The 23318-nt window shown below is 43.3% G+C and overlaps 6 protein-coding genes across 6 annotated transcripts; 3 read left to right on the top strand and 3 right to left on the bottom strand.

Annotated features, from left to right (window-relative positions):
• Nucleotides 1-330: 330 nt before the first annotated feature.
• Bfra_006439 (putative chromosome segregation protein cse1 protein) lies at nt 331-3587 on the top strand (the record flags this gene model as incomplete). The annotated part of the gene is made up of 8 exons (XM_037336811.1): nt 331-400; nt 458-600; nt 647-814; nt 873-1043; nt 1097-2421; nt 2468-2550; nt 2600-2906; nt 2966-3587. 8 exons carry the CDS (start codon nt 331-333, stop codon nt 3585-3587), a joined length of 2889 nt encoding a protein of 962 aa, XP_037198177.1.
• Nucleotides 3588-4535: 948 nt separating this feature from the next.
• Bfra_006440 (putative eukaryotic translation initiation factor 3 subunit l protein) lies at nt 4536-6285 on the top strand (the record flags this gene model as incomplete). The annotated part of the gene is made up of 3 exons (XM_037336812.1): nt 4536-4844; nt 4902-5939; nt 5999-6285. The coding sequence occupies 3 exons, from the start codon at nt 4536-4538 to the stop codon at nt 6077-6079; spliced, it is 1428 nt and encodes a 475-aa protein (XP_037198178.1). The 3' UTR covers nt 6080-6285.
• Nucleotides 6286-6695: 410 nt separating this feature from the next.
• Bfra_006441 (putative universal stress protein) lies at nt 6696-8564 on the top strand (the record flags this gene model as incomplete). The annotated part of the gene is made up of 3 exons (XM_037336813.1): nt 6696-6994; nt 7272-7671; nt 7737-8564. 3 exons carry the CDS (start codon nt 6696-6698, stop codon nt 8562-8564), a joined length of 1527 nt encoding a protein of 508 aa, XP_037198179.1.
• A 1953-nt stretch (nt 8565-10517) lies between these two features.
• Bfra_006442 (putative purine transporter protein) lies at nt 10518-12552 on the bottom strand (the record flags this gene model as incomplete). Its single annotated transcript, XM_037336814.1, has 3 exons — nt 10518-12268; nt 12316-12493; nt 12544-12552. 3 exons carry the CDS (start codon nt 12550-12552, stop codon nt 10518-10520), a joined length of 1938 nt encoding a protein of 645 aa, XP_037198180.1.
• Nucleotides 12553-15908: 3356 nt separating this feature from the next.
• Nucleotides 15909-17817, bottom strand: Bfra_006443 (putative aspartate kinase protein; the record flags this gene model as incomplete). Its single annotated transcript, XM_037336815.1, has 5 exons — nt 15909-16100; nt 16158-17076; nt 17129-17456; nt 17521-17601; nt 17660-17817. 5 exons carry the CDS (start codon nt 17815-17817, stop codon nt 16003-16005), a joined length of 1584 nt encoding a protein of 527 aa, XP_037198181.1. The 3' UTR covers nt 15909-16002.
• Nucleotides 17818-18995: 1178 nt separating this feature from the next.
• Nucleotides 18996-21491, bottom strand: Bfra_006444ca (putative cephalosporin c regulator 1 protein; the record flags this gene model as incomplete). Its single annotated transcript, XM_037336816.1, has 3 exons — nt 18996-20520; nt 20568-20861; nt 20914-21491. 3 exons carry the CDS (start codon nt 21489-21491, stop codon nt 18996-18998), a joined length of 2397 nt encoding a protein of 798 aa, XP_037198182.1.
• Between the last annotated feature and the right edge of the window lie 1827 nt (nt 21492-23318).

Raw genomic sequence — 23318 nt, forward strand, 5'->3', positions numbered from 1 at the left:
TAGATCAGATAAGAGTACAAAAATCTCAAAATAAAGATATCAGGGGATGATAACGAGCTTGAATGGAATCTCTGGGATACAACGAAAACTCAACGTACATCTTTGGTTCTGGTTTCAAATAGCTCATGAATTGTTTGTTGCTTTAGCTGAAATCAAGGAATCATTCTATAAAGGTCTTTCTGTGTTCCTAATAAATCGGGTCTCGGATTATCTTCACCTCCGTCTCTCCATCCTTTTTAGGTTCTAGAAAGTTTACAAGCAAACATTATTCTGTGTCAATCACCAGCTCTTGATTTCTATTTATTAGATCTTCACACGGTCTCTTTAAATATGTCTTCAGATATTCAAACAGTTGCAGCTCTGCTTCAAGCTACCTTGGACCCAAGGCAGCATAAGCAAGGTTTGTAAACCTTTTTTCACTCATAATCATAAAGTAATTATTAACTGTTTTGTACAGCTGAGGCAGCCTTGAAAGTAGAGCAGGCCAAACCTGGATTTTCTCTCCTCCTTCTCAACATCGTTGCAGCAGATGACCTGCCAGTCAATACAAGGCTCTCCGGAGCTCTATGCTTCAAGAATTTCATTAAGTACAACTATGTGGTAAGTATCTTGCGCTAATTCCCATTCTCTGCTAATAAATCTTCAGGACGAAGAGAGAAACTACAAGCTTCCACAGAATGAAGTTTTCACGATAAAGACTGAGTTGATTGGCCTCATGGTCTCGGTCCCAAACAGTATACAAGCCCAACTTGGAGAAGCTATCAGTATCATCGCAGAATCAGACTTTTGGGACAGATGGGATACATTGGTCGATGTTAGTTACTTGCGTGCCGAATCAGTTCCCTGTCGAAGTATTTACTGACTATATGTAGGACTTGGTATCCCGCCTCACTCCTAATAACGCTAAAATCAATAATGGTGTACTGGAAGTCGCGCATTCAATATTCAAGAGATGGAGACCGCTGTTCGCCTCGGATGCTCTATACACAGAAGTCAACCACGTACTATCAAAATTTGGTCAACCTTTTGTACAGCTTCTGGCGGTAAGATTTCACTCACTCAGAGGTGTAGGCACCAGCTGATCTATTTTTCACAGAGCACCGACCAGCAGATCCAAGCTAATAAGGATAATAAAGAGGTTCTGAAGCAACATTTTGAGACGATGAACCTCCTGATGAAAGTTTTCTTCGATCTTTCTTGCCAAGATCTCCCTCCTATCTTCGAGGACAATATCGGAGACTTATCTAAACTCTTGCATAAATACCTAACATATGAAAATCCTCTTCTGGCGACGGACGACGATTCTGAGTCGGGACCTCTCGAGTTCGTGAAAGCTGGCATATGTGAGGTTTCGACACTTTACATGCAAAAATACGAAGATGCATTTGGAAGTCTTTGCGAGCCATTTATTACAAGTGCTTGGAGTCTGTTGACAACCATTGGACCTGAAACAAAATTCGACATACTTGTTAGCAAAGCATTGCATTTTTTGACCGCAGTTGCTAGTCTTGACAAGCATGCTCAAAATTTCAATAATGGCGAGATTCTGAGTCAGGTGGTTGAGAAGGTCATTCTGCCCAATGTTAGCTTGAGAGAAACGGATATCGAACAATTCGAGGATGAGCCCATCGAGTATATCCGAAGAGATTTGGAGGGCTCGGATGCTGACACCAGAAGACGGGCAGCAACCGACTTCTTGCGCAAGCTTCTAGAGAAGTTCGAGCCACTTGTGACAGATGTTGTTGGGAGATATATCAAGCATTATCTTGACCAATTCTCCCAAAACGGTAGCGATCATTGGAAATCTAAAGATACCGCCGTATATTTGTTTTCGGCAATCGCGGCTAAGGGTGTCATCACAACAGGACAAGGAGTCAAAACCACAAACCCCTTGGTGAATGTTGTCGACTTTTTCCAGCAGAATGTTGCGAATGATCTTCTTGCGGAAAGCAACGTTGAGCCAATCTTGAAGGTTGATGCTATTAAATTCCTTTATACTTTCCGTAGCCAATTGACCAAAGATCAATGGAAAGCGGCATTCGAACCCCTGGTCAAGAACCTGGGTTCCTCGAACTATGTGGTATACACTTACGCCGCAATTACTGTGGAAAGAGTTTTGTTTCTCACAAACGATGCAAATCAGCATATTTTTGGGAAGGAGGATGTATTGCCACTCGCCGAGAGTCTTCTAAATCACTTGTTCCATTTGATCGAGAAAGATGCCGCACCCGAGAAAATTCAGGAGAATGAGTTCCTCATGCGCTGTGTTATGAGAGTGCTCATTGTCATTAAGGACGGCGTTATTCCAATAGCAGATAATGTTTTGCAGCACTTGATCAAGATCACTCAAGTAATCGGCCAAAACCCTAGTAACCCACGCTTCTACTACTATCACTTCGAAGCCTTTGGTGCTTTGATCAGGTATGTTCACAAATTCTGTGCACGTTTCATTGCTAACTTGAAAAAGATGGTCGGCGCCTTCACAACCCGACAAACTTGAGAATGATCTGTATCCTACCTTTGCTGGAATTCTCTCAAGTGATGTTCAAGGTATGCTCAATATCCATTCAAAAATGGTCATGCACTAACAATCGTCAAGAATTCATGCCCTATGTTTTCCAATTATTTGCCGCTCTGCTGGAAGCCAACCCGTCTACGACACTTTCCGACTACTACAGAAACTTGATTGCCCCAATTCTAAGCCCTACTCTTTGGGAATCTCGAGGAAACGTACCAGCCCTGACTAGATTGCTTTCCGCAATGATTCCTAAGTGCGCTGCTGAGCTTGTAGCGAATAACCAACTCGAACCAATACTTGGCATTTTCCAGAAGCTTATGGCCGGAAAATCAAGAACTGAGCTGCAAAGTTTTGATGTTTTAGAAGCTTTGATTATTTCGTGCAATGTGTAAGCAACTCTAGTTCCCTTCCTAACATACCAATTGTTTCTGTTCTAACATGTGATAGCTCTGCCATTGAACAATATTTCCCTACGATCTTAAACATCATGTTCACACGCCTTAACAGCAACCCTCCTGAAGCCTTTAAGCGTCGCTTTGTCCGTTTCTACCATCTCATCTCATCTAAGGATCAACAAGGCCTTGGAGCAGATTTCTTTATAAAGCAATCAGATGCTGTACAAGACACCGTATTCGTGCCTCTTTACTTGACCATTATTCTCCCAATTACCCAGCAATTCCCTCGGCCACTAGACCGCAAAATAGCCGTCATCTCTTTGACTAAGACCCTGACCGATTCGCAAGCATTTGCTGTCAGATATAAGAAAGGTTGGTCTAAGACTTGTGAGGCTCTCCTCAAGTTGTTGGAGAACCCACCACTACCTGTCACAACCGATGATGTAGTGGCTGAAGCAGATGTCGACGACCTAAGTTTCGGAGTTGGCTTTACACAACTCAATACTTGCAAGAAGGTTGCAGTTGACGAATGGCCAGAGATCACGGATGTAAAGCTTTGGGTGGGATCATATTTGAGGGAAGCAAATCAACGACACGATAGAGCAATTTCAGGTTACGTCAACGAAAGATTGAATTCTGAGGCCAGAAGTCTTTTGGTTGAGTATATGCAGTAGGATGAAAAATATCACGCATGATACGAAGGTGACGAAGTAATATGGTGGGTTTGTACCGATAAAGGAGCATTTCAGCGAGGCAAGCGAAAATTAGGTAGATTGGTTTCCATGATTCCCACAGTGAGTAGTATTGAGAAACAAGATGCATTACCATGATATGATTCGATCAATGTATGAATCATTGCAAGCAGTTGCCTGAAATCTAGAAGTACTTGCTCTCACAGGGATATGAAGCAATCACTTACACATATATGATTTGAATCCTGAGACTAGAAGTAATATTCCTTGTCTCCTACCAATCTATTTAGTAATGAACCACGATCACAAACATATCAAAGACTGCTTCAAAAACTGTTTGTATTCAGAATTCTTGGTGTCCCTATGGAGCAAGTCATTCCGATGGAAGAAATTAATGAAATATGTCTGAATGGGCTTCATAACATTTTTCAACGCCCACTTCATGCTCACTTCAGATCTAGCAGTAAGAGCTTTCTAATGTTTCATTACAATATGACAATCAAACATTCTCTCGAGCTTAAACGCTGATCTAGGGAAAAAAGCAATGTCTGCGACTTATTTTCCATTTCCACACAAAGAGATGAATTCAATATAGCAAGCTACACGTGACCATAAAATTCAAGTTAATCCGTCAACTCAACAAAATCCCTTCAATTTGCAACAACAGGTGCTTGAAAGCCTTCCCAGATAATTTTTTTTAGATATGGCAAATAGTTAAACAATTATATCAATTTCCAAAATCGGCAAGGAAATACAATCATTAGAAGCTAGTAGAGTGAAAAATAGTGCTGAATATTTAGGGACATAGATTCGTTTTAACTAGCCCTAGTGTCCTAGTGCGATAACCGAACCTCGATTTTGAATCCTTTGGTGGTGGGGTTTAAATTTTTACTCTGCTTCGACGACGACTCCGAGCAAAATTACAGCATCATGAGCGCCTTTCAAAACGGCGGCATCGCATCGCGAGCCTTGGACGATGACTCCGATATTGAGGAGGAGGCTCTTGCCAACGACTATAAAGAACAGGTTCAATATGAAGGCATGGAAGAGTTGGAGCAGGTCAACTCGATGAGCATGGCACAACAGACCGATGATATTCAGTCGAGACTTGCTGCTGCTGCACAACCCTTGGACTTTTCTGCTCCTTTGGAAGTCAAGTTTGCAAGCTATGATAATTATTGTAGTTTGTTTCACTTCATTTTGAACTCTGACGGGCCAGTTGACCTCGAACCACCATCGGTAAGTTCTTTGTTCGTGTATCGACAGACTCGCATGGGACGCTAATTATAGCTACAGTACTACTGGGCTTGGGATGTTATCGACGAGTTCATCTACCAGTTCAACTCTTTCTGCTCGTACAGAAATCGTGTCGCACGTCAAGGTACAAATGAAGAAGAAATCCAAATCCTCCGCGAGGCGCCAAACACATGGGGATGTTACAGTGTTTTGAACGTTTTATACTCTCTCATTCAGAGATCGCAGATCAACGAGCAACTAGCTGCCATGAAGCGCAATGAAGAGCCTATGGCTGTCGCCGGTGATTATGGTTCGAAGTCCTTGTACAGAATGCTCGGATACTTCTCCATCATTGGATTATTGCGAGTTCATTGTCTCCTCGGTGATTTCAGTCTCGCATTGAAGACACTTGACGATATCGAGCTTAACAAGAAGGCTATGTTTGCGCGCGTTATGGCCGCTCATTTCACTACCTATTACTATGTAGGATTCTCATACATGATGATGCGCAGATACGCAGATGCCATCCGCATGTTCAGCCACATCTTGATCTACGTTTCAAGAACCAAGAACTTCCAAAAGAACGCCCAGTATGACTCAATCTCCAAGAAGAACGATCAAATGTACGCCCTCATTGCCATCTGTGTGGCTTTCCACCCAACCCGTCTCGATGATACCATCCACACTGCTCTCCGCGAGAAGTATGGTGACCAACTCCTCAAACTTCAACGCGGTGGACCAGAATCCCTCCCAATCTTCGAGGAGCTATTCCGCTCTGCATGCCCCAAGTTTATCTCTCCTACTCCTCCTGACTTCGACAACCCAGAATTGAACGTCGACCCTCTCGAGCATCATCTATCTATCTTCATGGATGAGGTTAAGACGAACATGTGGAGCCCAACTGTGAAGTCCTATCTCAGATTATATACCACCATGGATGTAAAGAAGTTGGCTGGATTCTTGGAGGTTGAGCCTGAGAAGTTGAGGGGATGGTTATTGGTCAACAAGCAACGCAGCAGACAAATTAGATGGACTGATAATGGATTGTTGGACGGAGAAGTAGTCAACTCTAACGATCTCGATTATGCTATGCAAGGAGTAAGTCTATTTGAGAAAAAAATCAATGCAAAATACAAGATTGCTAATAAATTTTACAGGATCTTATTCATATCTCTGAAGCAAAGGTCGGCCGCAAATTGGTAGACTGGTATCTCAGAAACCTTGCTCGCACATACTAAAATACCTTTCATGCTTCTCTCTTGACAATATTGCTTTCAACTCTATGGCATTGGTATGGCGTACTGGGGGGTGGAAAAGACAAATCCACGAAATGGCTTGTCAAAAATGGACGAAGGCGAGGAGCCTTACAAGTAGATCAAAATAAATTATGAAGTAAACCCCATGTCTATGTATAAGTTGCTGTGCTATTCCAGAGTGAAAGAGAATCTATGATTTTACTATTATCGTACAGCTGTACCTGTCGTAAGCAACTCGCAAGGCTGAAAGGGAAGGCGCGACTATCTTGGCATTCAGCATGTCTCATAAAGACTACTAATAACGTAACAAAATGGGTACATAATTGTTGAATCACCCATACCTTACTTGATTAACCAGAATCTTTCAACTTCAGTATCTGGGCATGAATAATAAATATCTGAATAATCCTAGTACGACACCGCTGTTTCTCGCCTGAAGCCTAGAACGGACCACTTCATCCATCCACTTTGACAAATCTCAAACCAACAATCTCAAAGTTCTTATGCTCACCTCATTCGACATAAGCATTCAACAATTACTATAAAGTCGCCTTGAAATAGACCAAATGTCTAATTTATAATTGAACAATAACTTACCATGTCGGCACCTACTTCCCCGCACTTTAGAAGCTCAGATTCGCCATCCCCAAAATCTCCCCTTTCACCGAATATTTCTGCGCCAACAAATTCGGACTATTTTTCTTCTCCAAAGCTTAGATCTATCACAGAACATGTCCAATATGATCATCCGCCTAACCAACGGCTAAACTCGATGTCGAGCATATCCTTCAGAGGGGGTTCTAGAGGTCCGCGGCCCTTGAAAGACGGGAAGGGTGGTAAAGGAAAGAAGACGCTGACTCGTCCTCGTCTGAGGGGCTCGAGTCCACCTCCTCCACCGTAAGTTGTGTCCCATTTCCTTATTCTTTGTGCGACGATGTTTTGTTTCAAGGGAAGGTGGGAATGGGCCGTACCGTCAAATAAAAGTATACTTTATAATGTCCCACGCTTTCCTTCCCGGATCCTAGCGGCCGAAATCTGGGGGCGGGTGATTAACCCCACTTGGTTTCTATATCGCGCAAGAAAGCTCTCTATGGTTAATCTGGATCTTTATTACATTACTACCCAATATTTCTTTGCGATACATGAATCTGACACTAATGGCGCCGAACAACAGAAAGTTTAAAGGAAAAGTCTCATTCGATAGCATTGGATCGTTATCAGAAGACACCGAGAGGAATACTAGAAGCTACACTCAAAACTCTAAACATGAAGGATATCAATACAAACGATCCTCGAGGACTTTTATGGTCGGCATAGACGAGAACTCCTACTCGGATATCGCTCTACAGTGGATGCTAGAAGAGCTCGTCGACGATGGAGACCAAATCATCTGTTTAAGGGTTGTTGATAAAGATTCGAAGTTGATCACTGACAGAGCCCTGGAGATCAAGCAATATCAGCAGGATGCAAGAGAACTACTAGATGCGATACAAAAGAAGAACGATGATAATAAAGCTGTCAGTATTGTACTGGAGTATGCCATAGGGAAAGTCCATACAACCTTTCAAAAGATGGTATGTTTGGACCGTTTGATGTTCGCAGAGAATTAACGCCACTTACTAACCATTCGGGTGTCCAGATCCAAATTTACGAACCTGCGATGCTCATCGTTGGAACTCGGGGGCGAAGTCTTGGGGGGTTCCAAGGTTTGATGGGAAACAGAAACTCGTTCTCAAAATGGTGCTTGCAGTATTCGCCCATACCAGTCGTTGTCGTAAGACCCACGGATAAAAGGTTAAAGAAGAAGCAAAAACGAGATGCAGATCCTGCACGTCAAAGTTACACCCGCATTCTACAAGAGAGTGGGGTTAGCGGACATGAAACGTCAATCGTTGCAAGCAATCTCGAGAGCGCAACTGGCCCTCTTATTGAAGCGCACGCGGTAGCAGCCGCTCTTGGTTTACCAGCGGAATTTGATCCCACATTGACGCCATTTACCCTTGAAGGTAGCCGACCTCTCAAAAAGATAGATTCTGGTAAGAGCGAAGCGACAAGCTGCACCAGTGGGTTTGACTCTCGACCTCAGAGTCCGGAAATGCTTGTGAAGAGTCCTAGATCTGCACAGCTTGATAGTCCCATCATGAGCGGTGATGATTCTAGTGAGGGAGAAGGGGATGATGATGATGGAGAATTCGAGGCAGTGCCCGGACACTTGTTACTTGGCAACGACGATATCCCTCAGCCAAACCCAGAAATTGAGAAGAAGAAGAAACTTCATGAGATGGAGCTCGAAGAGGCAAAAGCTCTAGGCCGAAAATCTTCTACTGGCTCTACTGACAGCGTTGATCTAGATGGTAGAGGCGAGGGGAATCGACTAGCCGGCCCGGGCGAATCTTTATACGGGATATCGAATGGCGAATACCACTCTTACGAAAATGCTCTGTTATTGATACCTTCCTTCATTTAGCTTATATTACCTTGCTGACTTTTTGAATTGCTTGCACTCGGGCCAAGTTTGTATTGGGTAAGTGGGAGATACTATGGAGAGGAGGGGATGGATGAGCTTTTATGAATGAAATGAATTTATGAACAGTAATGACGAGGGCATAAGGTTAAATTCGGTATGGGAATGGGTAAAGAATCGCATCCATGCTTCGGTATATGCACAATTGGGAGGTCGCACAGCTGGTCATGATATGAAGGAAAGGCATATCGGTAGGAGTTTTTGGTCTTTTCCTCTAATGCAAGCGACACCTTTAAGTTATGAACATCATTCTTACATTATATTTGCTCCAACAATCTCAAAATACAGTGAAACCGAACCCCTTTCTTTTTGACAAAGATGTTAATTTCTGCATTCAGACGGACGGATAAACTTCAAAATTTAGGTGCCTCATTGTACTGACAATGTGTGAAATTGGGTCCGACATTTAGATATACTCTGACGCTCCTTAATAACCTCATAATCAGGCTGAATGTAAGATGGCGCCTTTACCTTCAAGTCTCGTCACTACATGGGCCTGAGATCTAGCCATAGTAAGTTTTGATCGATTGACGGTATGTCGAACGGACAACGTTGAAATGATGGGTGTAGAAATGCATCATGTACCAACGCCTCCAAGGCGTTGAACATCGTAGTCACAGTTCTGCTTTCGACCGATGTCTACTCATTACTGTGTTTACTACTTTTCCTATGTCATTATAGGAATATTTGAGGCCCATCTGAAATTTCTGGTGCATTTTTCATTGGCCTTGTTGTCTATTTCCTGCAAAGATGCTTGAATTCATGGACTTCAATATATGATACTTGATCACTTTGTAGACTCCATACATGTCGTTTGCAGGGACTGCTTCAGAGGCTTCGATATGGTTTTCGCAAAGCGGTTAAACTTCTACACGCATGTTGTGAGAGCGAGGCGTGAAATTATATTGGACTGACTTCTTGATATATATCTTGTATTTGAACAAGGTCCCTCCCTATCTTCCACTCCATTACTGCTCTACATTCCTCTCAACTACAACTGCACCATAGCACGCTCCCTCTCTCCTACAAAAACATCTCATCTCAACTCACCCTATCTCATCCCATCTCATCTTCCCGCATCCACCCACCTCACCCACCAAAAGTGAATATAACCTCACTCACCCGCATCCCCCTCCCAATTACTTCCCCCAGAAGAAAATATCCCCTACCACTCCAAAAACAAAAACAAAAGACAAAAAATTAAGGACGCTCTATGCAACAAATCCTGGAGACCCCTTAATTTAAACCAGGCGAACTGATTCTTCAAGAAGACAATCACTTTATAGTCTTGTTAAGCAGAGGTGCCGTTTTACGGGCATGTGCATATTCAGCGCGTTACCACTGAACCAGCATGGCATATTTTGTTTCTTGGATGTGGGAAGAGGAGGGGTTGGGGATTATATTGGAAGGTGAGATGAGGTTGGCTTGGGTGAATGCGAGGGATAGGTTTGAGGATGTGGACTTGGGTGAGGGGTTGGAGATGGGGTTTGAGGAGGAGGGCTGTGATATGTAGATATGTACGTCTCTTTTGATGTTTACAGAGTTGATAGCTGCGAAACATTGTCTGGAGGTATTTGTTGCGCCTTGCGGACTGATCCTATTCTCTCGCGGGTAATTAAATCTTTTGAGGGTCGCATTGTAACAACCAATTTCCCCTCATTCATCTGAACCATTCATGAGTCCTCTAGACCTTTCTCGATCGAGTCCTCGAGGAATATGAATAATATAATCACCCAATCTATCTACGCCATCCATCCATCCATATCCATATCCGTATTCCCAGTTGGTATCTTGAAACTCCTTTTATCATTGTGAATTAAATCCAGCCCAGAAATTATCCAGTACTGGCCATTACCAACCCAAACAATCCATCATTATCAAGCCTCAACTTCCCACTCACGATCTCCTTCCCAGACTCCTCCCAACAGAACTCATAGTCCTCATACTTTCCCTCCTCTCCTCTCCTCCGATCGCTTCCCCAATCCCTGCCGCAACATTCTTCGGAAACGCCATCTCGGGCATCTCCCACGTTCGCTCTCCATGCCCATTCATATTCACACTGGGCATTCCACTATTTTCCTTTTGCCTCCCATGCACATCATGACTCTTCGAGCTGTTGTGACTTTTCGCTACACTCCCCCTCGTCTTATGTCCCCCCACACTCTCAACTTTATCCCCCACCTCCGCATCAAAATCCCACTCGCGCCAAAAATCTCTTTTTCCCCTTGTGGCTCTGCGTACCCAACCAGGCAATAAGCCACCGCGAACTTTATATGTCCAGTAATCTTTTAACTCGTAGTCGTGTGGCATAATTCTTCCTCCTGACATTTTCGCCAATACCCATGCTGATGTATTAAGTAATGTATATGTAACGATTCCAGTAATGAGTCCGTAAGCGATCGAATACGTAAAGGGCATAATTGCCAGCGTCAGAAAAGCCGGAATAGAATCTCCCAGGTACCGCCAATTAATCTCCGTGCACGCGCGTGCCATCATCGCTCCGACAAGTATTAAAGTACACCCTGTTGCCCAAGGAGGTATACTAGCGAATATTGGCGCGAAGAAAAGACTGATGAAGAAGCAGAAACCGGTGGTGACGGCTGTGAGTCCTGTAACGCCTCCTTCTGATATACCAGCGCCCGATTCGATAAATGCAGTGACAGGAGGTGAGCCCACAAAGGAACCAAGAGATATGCCAAAGGCGTCGACGAGATAGGCTACGGCGCTACCTTCAAAATCCTGCGTATCTTCGTCGATGGCTCCACAGAAACGAGCCATCGAATATAACGTTCCGGTACAATCAAGGATATCGACGTAAAGGAAAGTGATGAGTGCGGATGCGAATTGTCCAGCCGCAGCTCCAGTGATATTCCAATCTTGCACAGCTAGCACTCGCGAAATTGGATGAAAGGTGACGATTTTCTTAAAGAACTCGAATGCCGCGTCGCCAGAAACCGTAGGAGGGAAATAAGTAACGGAGGTATTGCGCGGCCACGAAACGATAGAGACGAGGAGAATCCCGGCTATGACTGCACCTTTGACACGGTACATCATGAGGAACGCTGTGAACATTCCCCCACCGAAGATGCCAAGCCACATTGTCGGACTTCGCATCTTTCCAGATATGCAAGTTCCATCTGGAGCAATAAGCTCGGGTATACAGCCAGTTACTTGAAGAGGTACATCGGCATTACTACCTGTGATAGCACCGATTCCCGCACTATAAGTAAGTCCAATGAGAGCGAGATAAAGTCCAATGCCTGCACCGCTAGCTATCTTCAAGCTTCGAGGTATTGCGCGAGCAAGCCATTGTCTGAGCCCGAGTATCGAGAGCGCAACAAAGAGTAATCCTTCGATGAATACAGCTGTCAATGCTAGTCTATATGAGACGGGTCCTTGTCCATGTATTCCAACAACTTGATAAGCAAAATATGCATTTAAACCCATTCCGGGGGCCAGCGCTATCGGCATATTTGCAAAAACACCCATGCAAAAACTCGTCAGTGCAGATATCGCTGCCGTGCCTGTGACTAAATCCTGGTTGACTTCCTGAACACATATCTGGTAACTGGGATCTGTTGAACTGTCTAGGCAGAAGGGATCCGTAGATCCAGGAGGGTAATCGCATACACATGTTCCTCCGGTAGCTTGAAAGATGTGAGGAGAGTTAACAAGGTATAGGTAGGAAACTTACCTGATACGATCGATGAATTTACTGAGATGATGTATGCCATAGCAAAGAACGTGGCAAGACCAGCTCTCACTTCTGTCAAAAACCTAGAGCCTTTTCTCTCGTACCTATGCCCGGAAAATTCTAGTCTGAATCGTCTTCCAACGGCGCTCTTCGCCACGGTCATATTCGTCTTCTCCACCTAAAGTCTAATAAGCATTAGAATGTTCAGAGATTCTAGGTGATGCGTACCCAACCCATGATGGAAAGATATATGGTGTATCATGCAATGAAAGAGGAGGGTCCTTTGAAGAGATTGTCTTGTGTGATATGGGAAATCTTCTATATGGTCGATGTTATATACATGACCCTAATTTATCGTGAAAATTAAGTTTCTATTGTTGATCAACCAGGCACGATTGTCCAGTTATTGTCCGACTTTACTGGCAAACCTAACAAAGGTAGAACTGATATAATTTTCTGATTCGTTTGGAATATTCCCGAAAAGTAATAAATCCGATTACTCCAACATTCATCCGCTATAGACATGAAACGTAAGATATAAAGATTCAAGAGAATGACGATGTTGGTCTGTGACGAATCTAATACGAGGGACGTCTAGAATACATATTATGATCGAGAGGGATTGTGGAAAACGGGTTGCGACTGAAAGCGCGGATCAAACGTTGAGACCTACAGATCCAAAAACGAAGGAAGAAAAGGTAAAAATACGATGAAGGCAAAGGTATAGACGGCGGAAATAGCATATGGATGGCACATGCCCGGTAGTCACTGCAGCCGCGTGTAACGTGTAGCATGATAAAATCCGTCAAACAAGCTGGATCCAAACTTTCAGATCAATCGGTGGCTCAACGTTTTTCAAAGGCTTAACTAATCGTGCCACCCACCACCCAACGCACCTTATCTATGGTTAATTCTTCCGAGGCCTTTTATAACAAAATTGTCCAATGATTATGGGCCGCAAGACTGCAGCCTTTTAGCTTCTGTCGTTCCGCCCCCAGTATCTCTGTGGCACCCCGCTCCATGTATTTATTCTCATATCGGGACAAGAACCCCACTTGGGAATCAAGTCCGCCAAATTCGGGATACACTACCGAGAGGAGCAGCTCGGTGTTAGCCACATTATCTGATACATTAAAAAGTAATCTGTACAGAATGCTGTTAGCATCGCCATGATCAGACGTAGATAAGTTCGCCTAATGCCCACTAGGAACATGAATTTCTCTCTCATGTTACAAGAGATGATATTCCAAATACTCCTAGTTGCCGAAGCAGCGAAGCTGATCAGAATATTGCAAGAAACTTAATTTCGTTGGAAGGAAAAATTACCGGGCGGCACAGAAAATGTACTGGATACTTTACGAGGAATGTCGGGAAATGAAATCAGCCACCGTATGCCGAGCCAGTCAAAGGACAACTTTGAGGCTTCCGATACCAATCATCCAAGGACTGTCTGATAACGACCGGAATTATCATTCGTTGTTATCCAACTCAACAAATATTCATGGAATGTTAAATTGCTCAAGTCTGCATTCAAAAATTTAAATCTGGTTCTAGCTGGGTTGAGGGTTAGAGATACAAATTCTGAGACAACCAAACAATCATTTCTTACCGCTGTTGTGCGAGGAATCTTGCATCACTTACCTTTCTTGGATTATTGATACACATTTCCTCATCCAAACCAATTTTCAGACTCCCGTTGTCATGATGGCAACGACTTCTGCAGTGTTTTCTCCTCGTGATACAATACCGGCCGCAGTGATCAGTGAAAGCTGCAGCTATTTCTCGGCTGAATTGTTCGGCTTGATTTTAGCCAATAGCTTCACATTTATGCGTATCGCCAATTTGGCAATCGTGATATCATTTGCTTACACAATGAACCTCGGTTAGTCAACAGATGCTCAATTGGGGAGGACGATTGTGGAGTGTAAATGTCAGTGTGTTTTCTTTTTTTCGAGTCATTTACGAACGTTTGATATTGTTTGCGAGCAATGCAAAGCAGGCAAATGAAATTGTCGACGAGTTACACCCAATCAAGGTTTAGAAGATGTAAGTTATTTGACCTCCTTAGCAATTTCTGAATGAGTAGGTAATCGAAGAGGTCCAGCATTGGAGTTTGAGTTGGAGAAGCAGAAAAGCCCCACGGATGCAACATTGACAAACGGATACATACTCTTTTCGGGGTAACACTCTGTAGAGAAAGAGGTAATCAGTCTACCGATTTGACTTCAAGCCTTGCCAGATTTCCCTTAGACGTGATATACGATCTGTACTCATGCATGCATTGATATACATCTATGTGCTATGTTGTACAGCAGATGGGGGGTTATTTTATGCTGTGTGCATTCGGAGTTTGTATGGTGAATCATTTAGCACGTTATCCAGGGTTTACTCGCAGAAGATTATTTCTCTTCAGTCGTGATGAGAGCCAACCATAAGTCATGTCGTGGAAGTTTTCTTCATTAAATAAAGATGAGAGCTGGCCGTTACTGGTCTTGCTTCCGGATGTTTGAAGAAGTATGTGCAGTCAACGATGCTAAATTGAAATCGAACATCGGACCAGATATTATCCGAAGTGTACAAGCGATTCTTGATCAACAATAGCTTGACTCTGGAAGAGGAACAGGTGGGGAAATATCGAATGAGGAAAGAATATCCTAAATCCATTCCTGACAAACGAAATAATGACAGAATGGGTGAGATACATCGAGCTACATCTGACATGTACCGAATGATAAAGACCAGCGTCTTACACTGTAATCGGTGAAAAGCTGTGTTAAAATGAGGCTCATAATCTTGACCTCCTGATAGTTGGCAATTGTCAGCTTCGTTCGTTATACATCAATTTTGAATTGCGTAATTTATCTATATGAGATGGGACAGAACCAGATAATACTAGACCAAAGCGTTCGAAGTACCCACTTCGTAGTTAATCAGGTATAGTGCTTGTTAATCACTTAGCATGGTACGGACAGCTACATCCAGCGGAAGGAAGATAATATCACGCAGTGAGGAGAGCCGAAAACAGGTATATAAGTACCCGCACATGTGACATCATATTGTCTAACATTGGTTCTGACAGTCTGAAGGGTAGTGCTTGAAGGCGATTATCTTCCGGCAGGAGAGAGACTTAACAGTCGCATGGCAGTTGCACCTAATAATGCTTTGGTCGAGATGCATGATCCGGACGATGGCGATGAAGCGACAAACTCCATTTCGAAGATAGGGGCTGGACTTGGCAAGCATTTCTATATCTCGACACAATATCATGCAGGGTGCTTCACTTGAAACGGGACTAGAATGCACCGGAAAGGGCACATGAGCTTTTGGTCAGAAAGCACAACGACGTTCTCACTTCCCTGCACTCAGGATACTCTTATTGTAGGTCTTAGGTTACAGTATGGCTTATTAGATACCCGGCTTCAGTGTCTTGCAGAATGAGTAGGATGGTCCTAGGCTGAGTAGGAAAAGTTCTGATTGGGGAAGCGAGTTTCTAACCAACTTTTGAAAGGATATGTGCAGTAGGGTATGAATAGGTTTTAAGTTTTATACAGCGAAAATATAAAAATACACATTGTGGATATGTGCATCAAACCATCCCCCAAATTTTAAATGCCGCCAATGCACCATGCTCGATTCCATCAAAGTTTGAACGCCGTCTCCCTTACCTTTTCCAATTCCCGTTTTGATCTATTCTAAAAATGTGAAAAGATTTGTATGCAATATGTTCATCGCGCGTGTGGCTTCGTAAGCGTCTATGACACAAGATATGTTGATCTCACTCGCCCCTGAATGTCGCTTGTTAGTTGTCGAATCGCTATGTGGGACGGAGATTCTAAATTTACCCTGAGATATCATTTCGATATTGACGTTATTTTCTCCAAGAGTAGAAAACATCTTGCCAGCAATTCCGACCATATTTTTCATTTCCGATCCCACTAGACTGAGGATTGCCATTTCATTGAGGATGCTGACTTCGCCGCACTCTTGAAGCTCCGCTTTGGTACTCTGCATATCTTCTGCAGAGATATACGCCGAATGAACAGCCATGGAAACATGAACCTCACTGGTGGAAATAAGATCCACAGAAATCTGTCGACTGTCCAATATGGAAAATACCTTTGCAAAGAATCCGTGCGAAATCGATCTCTTATTCGAATGTACGTTGATAACGGAGATCTTGTCCTTGATAGTAACAGCCGTAGGGCGCTTAGGCGTTTTCTTCAGACTTACAGGACTTGGGCTTCTCGCATGGGTGTGCTGCGAAGGTTCTAATATAGGATCGGGAAGAATGATTGTGCCATTTCCCTGTGGGTTTTTAACGTTTTTGATCCGAATCTTGATCGGTGGGGTCGCTCGAATGACTTGGTCCATAGTGAGATGATGGATGACCTCGGACCCGTAAAAAGTTAACTCTGCTGCTTCGGATGGTGTTATAGTGGACAAAAGTCGGGCGGTTGGCACTTTCGAGGGATCTGCAGTAAATATACCATCAACTTCCTTCCATACTTGCAATTCTTCTGCTGCAACTCCCACAGCCACTAATGCTGCGCAAAGATCTGTATATCCTCTTCCGATTTCTCCATCCATCAAACCACCTGGAACGGTTCCAAAATATCCAGTAATAATTGGCACTCTATCCTGGCAAGCGTCGATTTTCTCTTTTATCGCCGCAGCCACGTCTCTGTAGAACTCTAAGTTCATCCCCTTGGGGGTCTTGAAATGGATAGCATCCGAGAGGTCTACGTATTCGGCATCAACTCCCTATAATATATATCGTAAGCACGGCGCAATTGGAATGCTTTATATAGCCTACCCTGTCTTGTAATAAAGCTGCCACAAATCTACAGCTAAGTTTCTCTCCAAAGCTGACCAGGCGATCCTTTGATCTCGAATCAATTTCCAGATGCCATCGTTCAACAGCCAATCGATATTCCTGTATCTCCTTACACTCCGTTTCAATGTCCTTTGCGAGCCTCGAGGCTATAGCCTCATCTTGTATATGTGACCTCGCTGCTGCGATGTGATCGTCACGGATAACGTCCACCAGTCTTTCGTATTTGCTAACTAAGCTCTTGTAATTTTCTGAATCCGAGTCTTTCAAAGAGTTGACAGACTGAAGGACACTGTGGATTTCCAACAATCTGCAAAGGCCAGAATTAGTATATCTTCGCATGCGCCATCCTTTGTGATTTCGATAATCCTCACCGACTCGTTGTGCCCTCGACCTTCTTCCCAGTACTTCTCGCGGAACAGACAACTGCGATTCTATGATGTTTTAAGCTTGCACTGGATGCCCAATTAGTTTCAAATCACTATGATTGGCAAGGTTCCACAATCCACCTACCGAACAATGTCTTCCGCAATATTCACAGCGAATTTGCCTACACTTGTGCCACCAAATTTTTGCACTACCCAGCTTCTGTGACTGTCATTGTGGTTCAATGAATTGGATATTAACGGTGAAGCGTCGGGATGCCCGTTGCACTGAACTTCAGTCGTCATTGTCCAAAACTGTCTGTGAATGATTGAAATAGATGACTGCAAGATAAATGAGTTATAAAATTGAAACCATTAACTAAGCTATCTGAAGTTAAATGTAAGATGCAATGTAGGAAAGTTCAAGAAACATTGAAGAAGTTGAAAAGAGTCATACCAGGCACATACGTTCAATTCATTAGTAGAAACAATTATTTTCGAACCTGCATCGGCATGATATCGGAGCAAGTCAATGCGGGACCACAGTTCAATCACGTCAACGGTCAGTTCCTTCCTTCCCTCAATCAAGTCTTTATCATTAGCGAGCTTATAGGGAAAATAGATCGGAGCTAACACGATAAGATTTTGATGGAGAAATAGAAAAAGGGGGGTAAAGGTTAATTTTGGTCCGAAATTCGAATATATATGCCTAGGTAACAAATGATTTTGGTTGCATTCTAAATATTCGTCTGAGTCTTTGTTGGAGTAAAGATAATGCTCAGGTAGATATTGCGTGATGTTATTCTTTTTCATAAAGAAAATACTCGAGTAGTCGCAGAGGGTATCTAGGTATGTTTCATTCATTAACACAACAAAAAGCCTATCAAGTACCGTTTGTTAGGACTCGATGTTTCATTGTTTGAAGAAGAATGAGGAATTGCTTCTAAATCTTTCAACATTAGACAAGACATCGGTAGTCTGTTTCATATTCAGATGCGCCAAGTCAATGGAGGTGTGAACTTTGAGACTTTCGAAATAGTTGTACTTCAATGCTCAATATAATTGATTGAAAGGACATTCATTATTACGACGGCTTTCTTCAAGCCAAGTAATATTAGATCATATATAGAAACCAGTTTTCATACCCTTCCTTCCTTCTCACCATTATTCCCCGTTATTGATAATTACAAAAAGATAATCCTAGTCTTTGCACGGAAACGCCATCAAATCCAGTACTCCAAAGATTTTTGGAGCCAAAACCGTCAATATTCCAAATAGAGAACAATACTCAAATCGCCAGAGTAAGATAATCAAGACCATCCCAAATATACACCAGGTATCCATCCATTCTACAGCCATTCGTTTAATCGTTGGTCGTTAAAAAAATCATCCTTTCCTGTCACATTATCCAACCCCAACCCTTTGACCATCCATTGCGCCGCAAATTTGACCCCAATTCTCAAGATTTGGAGTGTTATTCGAACTCAAGACAAAGCTCCCTGTGACATAGCATGAAGAGAATTAGATTCCATCGACGCGTGCCCCTCATCTTGACCGAATCCATATTTTCCCATAGAAAATTCATCGTCGGGTGTCCTCATTCCAATCCCACTATCATCATGACCAGCAGCTGCATTCATAGCAGCCTCTCTTGCAAGGTCCATTGGTCGAGGACCCGAAACGCTTCGCTCACCATTCACTCCACGCCCAGCAAATTCATCACTTCCACCACTATATCGGCCATCTTGCTGGCTATTTCTCCGACTTGCAGCGGGGTTTCTAGGCACGTTGCCCATCGCACCTTGAATGGTTTCACGCTGCATAAACCCTCCTTGTTCGGCCATGAATGCAATCATTTCGTCTAGCCAACATTTAGTAACCCACCAAGCACCAAAACTTTTACCTTGGGCAATGGTAAGATCTCTCATCACAGCTGTGCCAATCTTTTGGACACACCAAACAATTTCTGCATGTGTAGCATACGGAAATTTGCCAGGTAGGGAGAGAAGCATATTCACCCAACGATCGAGAACATTTTCTGTGGTCGGGTCGGCATGGACGCTCGCTTGTCGTTGACGGCCCATACGCGCAACCATTTCTCCAAAAGGAGTTTGTCCTTCCGTCTCCCACGACACCTCGCTTGGATCAAGAAGATCACGTAATTCCGTTATCAATAGATTTACCACGTCATCCATTCCTCTCGTAGGCACACTTTCCGCAACCTTTCTTATGTTGACCATGGTTATAAAGTCCTCATACATTGTATCACGATTGTAGGGATTAGATAGCATGTTCGCTGCAGCATGAGCAGTTAGATTGACTCTTAATTCTTTGTCCAAAAGGCTTGCAAAAGTTGTAGCTGGCCCGACTTTCGCTTCGATAACATGTGCTGGCTGGCCGTGAAATGAGTTTTGAATGTGTGTAACTAGACGATCGGAGATATTGCGTAAAGTATCCAAAACGACTTTAGGCACAACTTGAAGTGTTAGAGGCGCCACGACGCGCATCATACTTTGGTACATGATTATATCGCACTGGTTAATCCACGGTGCGAGTGCTTTGTCGGCAAACAACTTTTGTACAGGCATGGTCAAAGTGCCCTGAAAAGCCGTAAAAAGATGGAAGAATGTCTTCTCTTTGCAGAAACGGACTTGTTCAACGAGGGAAGTGCAATGAGAACGATAAAGCGCAGATAATGCAAGTGCTGAATCTGAGTCGGTGCCAATGGGCAAAAAGGGTTGGATCTTGGGAAGCAAAATAGCTCCATATTCTTGCATAGAAGGTTCCCCTAAGGGTGCAAAATGAAGAACCTGAGGTGTCTTTGTTGTGCATTCGAGATCTGCAAGCTTCGCAACTACTGGGTGGGTGTAGAGACTATGAGGTCTAATGAATCCTCCCGATCGTTGCTTGCGTTGTTCAGGTTCTTGAGCAATTGCGGGAGACGGAAATGGAGCTCGATCAATTGGGTATTTAACGTCCGGGTATTGAATTTGCGATGTCATACTTTGACTGATTAATTAGCGATGAGTGAATACAGAGGGTAGAGATTAATATACTTGAAACTTTGAGCAAAATTTGCATCGTTAAAGTTTGTAATAGGTTGATGAGTTTGGGTCTCGTGCAGTTGTGGCTGGTCATCCCTGAGACTGAAATTCACGTAGTGATATTTAGATTCACCGCGCACACCAAGCCGCCGAGTCTTTAATCCTGGGAAAAGTACACGAACAAGTTTTCCAAAAGATGCCGGATTCAAAACTGTTACCTTTTCTGTACCGCATCTCGAAACGTAATTTGCGTAAACACGACCTCTCGGTACAGACCCCGTACCTTTATCACAGACTTTGTTGATCCTAAAAGGGCTTTGTTAACGTGATTCAAAACTTCATTATGTGGTGCACCTACCAGAGCATAGCAAATACTTGTCTCTGTCTTTCCGATTGTGGTCCTCTTTCGTTCAAGAGAAGTTCCGCAGCAATGTCTTGTAAGGAGCGGTGTTTGTTCGCGTGAAATAACTGTCTCATCTCTAACTCATTGGCAGCGCTCGATCTCGAGGTTTTCTTTGTCGCTCCAGTTGCCCCGATTATGGAATCCACCTCGTCTTGCTCATCACTGCGACCTTCTAGAACTTGGCTATCCCCCTCTCCATAATTTTGAGCGTAGTTCTCCATTGGTATAGATTGGCGTCCATTTTCAGGCCTATATTGCACCTCCGAATGATACGATTGTAAATTGTGATTCGAGACGCCATTGAGAGAATGCTCCATGTCAAAAGATCGGGGATTTTGTAGCTGCGAAGCACTATGCATAACCATGTCTTCGGCTGACAATTGCGGAATATTGTTGTGTTGTGGATTGGAGTTATTATCATACCACTGCGCCGGATCCATATATTGCTGCTCCAGTACCGGTTGCGCAAGTCCGCTATGAACACTCGTTGTGGAAGCTCGAGATTGAGGACGTTTACGAGGTTTAGCGGACATGGAAGTATTAGATCTCGATCGTTTAACAGGATTTTTTTCTCCGGGTGGTTGTTGATCTTCAGTGTTCCAAAGAAGTTAGAATATAGACACACATTGGAAGATTTCGCGCATTGTAGCGCGTCATGTGTAGAGAAGAGTATCATCACTTACCCATAATTCTCATGCGAGGTTGTTGTTCGTGGAGTCGGAGAAAATGGTCGGAAAAAGTGGCTGGGGCTTTGTTTATTCTGCGATGTGTACCCTTTCTTGACTTGATTCTGGTCTTTTATGGACCTTCTAATGCTCTGATGCCAATCCGATCCTGCGATATGGATACTTACCGATTGAAAGGAGAGCAAGTCGCTGCCGTTGTCGTCCTTTGTCGTGATATGTTTTTTGAGAAGTTGATTCCAATTGTTTACGAGGTCTTGAGGTATTCCGGTTAACGGGGAAGCAGAACCCAGGCCGAATTAGGATTAGTACAATGATTATTGATGATTGGAGGATTCACAACAAAACAAACATCATTTCTGAGGGTGAGAGGTAAGAATTGGTGAGACTTTCATTTCTCACTTCGGATGGGCAAAAGTAGGTATGGTAGCGGTACGGACACTTTTGCTGACAGCATGAAGTAAAAATCATTTTGCATTATTTATATACGTACTGTAATCTGTTCGCATTCTTTCAAATCTTAATTTCCCTTATGTTGGCGGTGAACTCGGAGACTCGACCTTTCTCTGCTAACTCATGCAAAGTAATGAAAAATGTCTTGAATGAAAGTAATAATAGGTATGCATCTTGTATTATTTAAGACTTGTCAAAATCGTTACAGAAATGTATGCCAGACTTTCATCTGGCTGGAGTACGTACTCCAGAGTCGAAGAAACGTTCGCGGATGCTTCGATGTGAGAACTCATGAAGAAGAGCAGAAAGTAGATGGAGAGATAAGAACAACCTCGCCCACTAACCGATTGATGGATATCATATACGTTGCAAATTCTTTATTGCGAGTTGAATAGAGGCGTTCAAGGTAGATATGTCTGAACAACTTGTACTTCAGCAGCCTCCCCCTTCCCTGATGCTTATGTGTATTTCCAATGCTCAAACATAGATGTTCTATACTCATGTTCTAATCTATGTGTGATATTCTATGTCTTCTCCCACTTCTTAACGATATGCATCCCAATCTATTCTACTCATTCGAAGGAAATGGTGTATGTCTTGTTTTTGATCGACAGGTGTCTAGAATAAGAGCAATCCACCAGTCTGGGCGGCAATCCGATGATGAGAAGCTTGAAGATTCCGACCTAGTTTGAACATCCCAATGGTTTGAAATGTTGATTTCAGTTGGAATACCGCACTCCTTGTAAACATTAGAGGTTTCCATCCAGTCTGATAGTCCGGACCATTGGCATCTTGCGGATGAAGCGTGCTGGCTTGTCTTGTTACCCACGGCTAGCTATCTACTAGTCATTGTCTATCTATGATATAAGTCACGTTCGTTCGTCGCTCACATTGTTAAAGAACATAGCTGGAGAAATGAGTAATTATGAAGTATATACACATCTACACAATATCTATTCATTGTTTAGATCTGTGTGTTTTGGACCAGGCACGACATATCTGACCATGATGAACACTGACAACTTGCAGACTAGCCACTTATAGAATTACTGAATGTTCATCCATCACGGACACCGAGCTTACCATCTCATGCACCTATTTGGATACGACGTTTCTTCTCCAAGAAGAAAGGGTGAAGTATTGATTGTACAGTTGGCACATCCAAATCTTCCCGACCAGCGTCTACCAATAAAAGGAGACAAAATATAAAACCCTAATCGTGGG

The sequence above is a fragment of the Botrytis fragariae genome, assembly GCF_013461495.1.
Source record: "Botrytis fragariae strain BVB16 chromosome Unknown tig00000000, whole genome shotgun sequence".
Classification (NCBI taxonomy): domain Eukaryota; kingdom Fungi; phylum Ascomycota; class Leotiomycetes; order Helotiales; family Sclerotiniaceae; genus Botrytis; species Botrytis fragariae.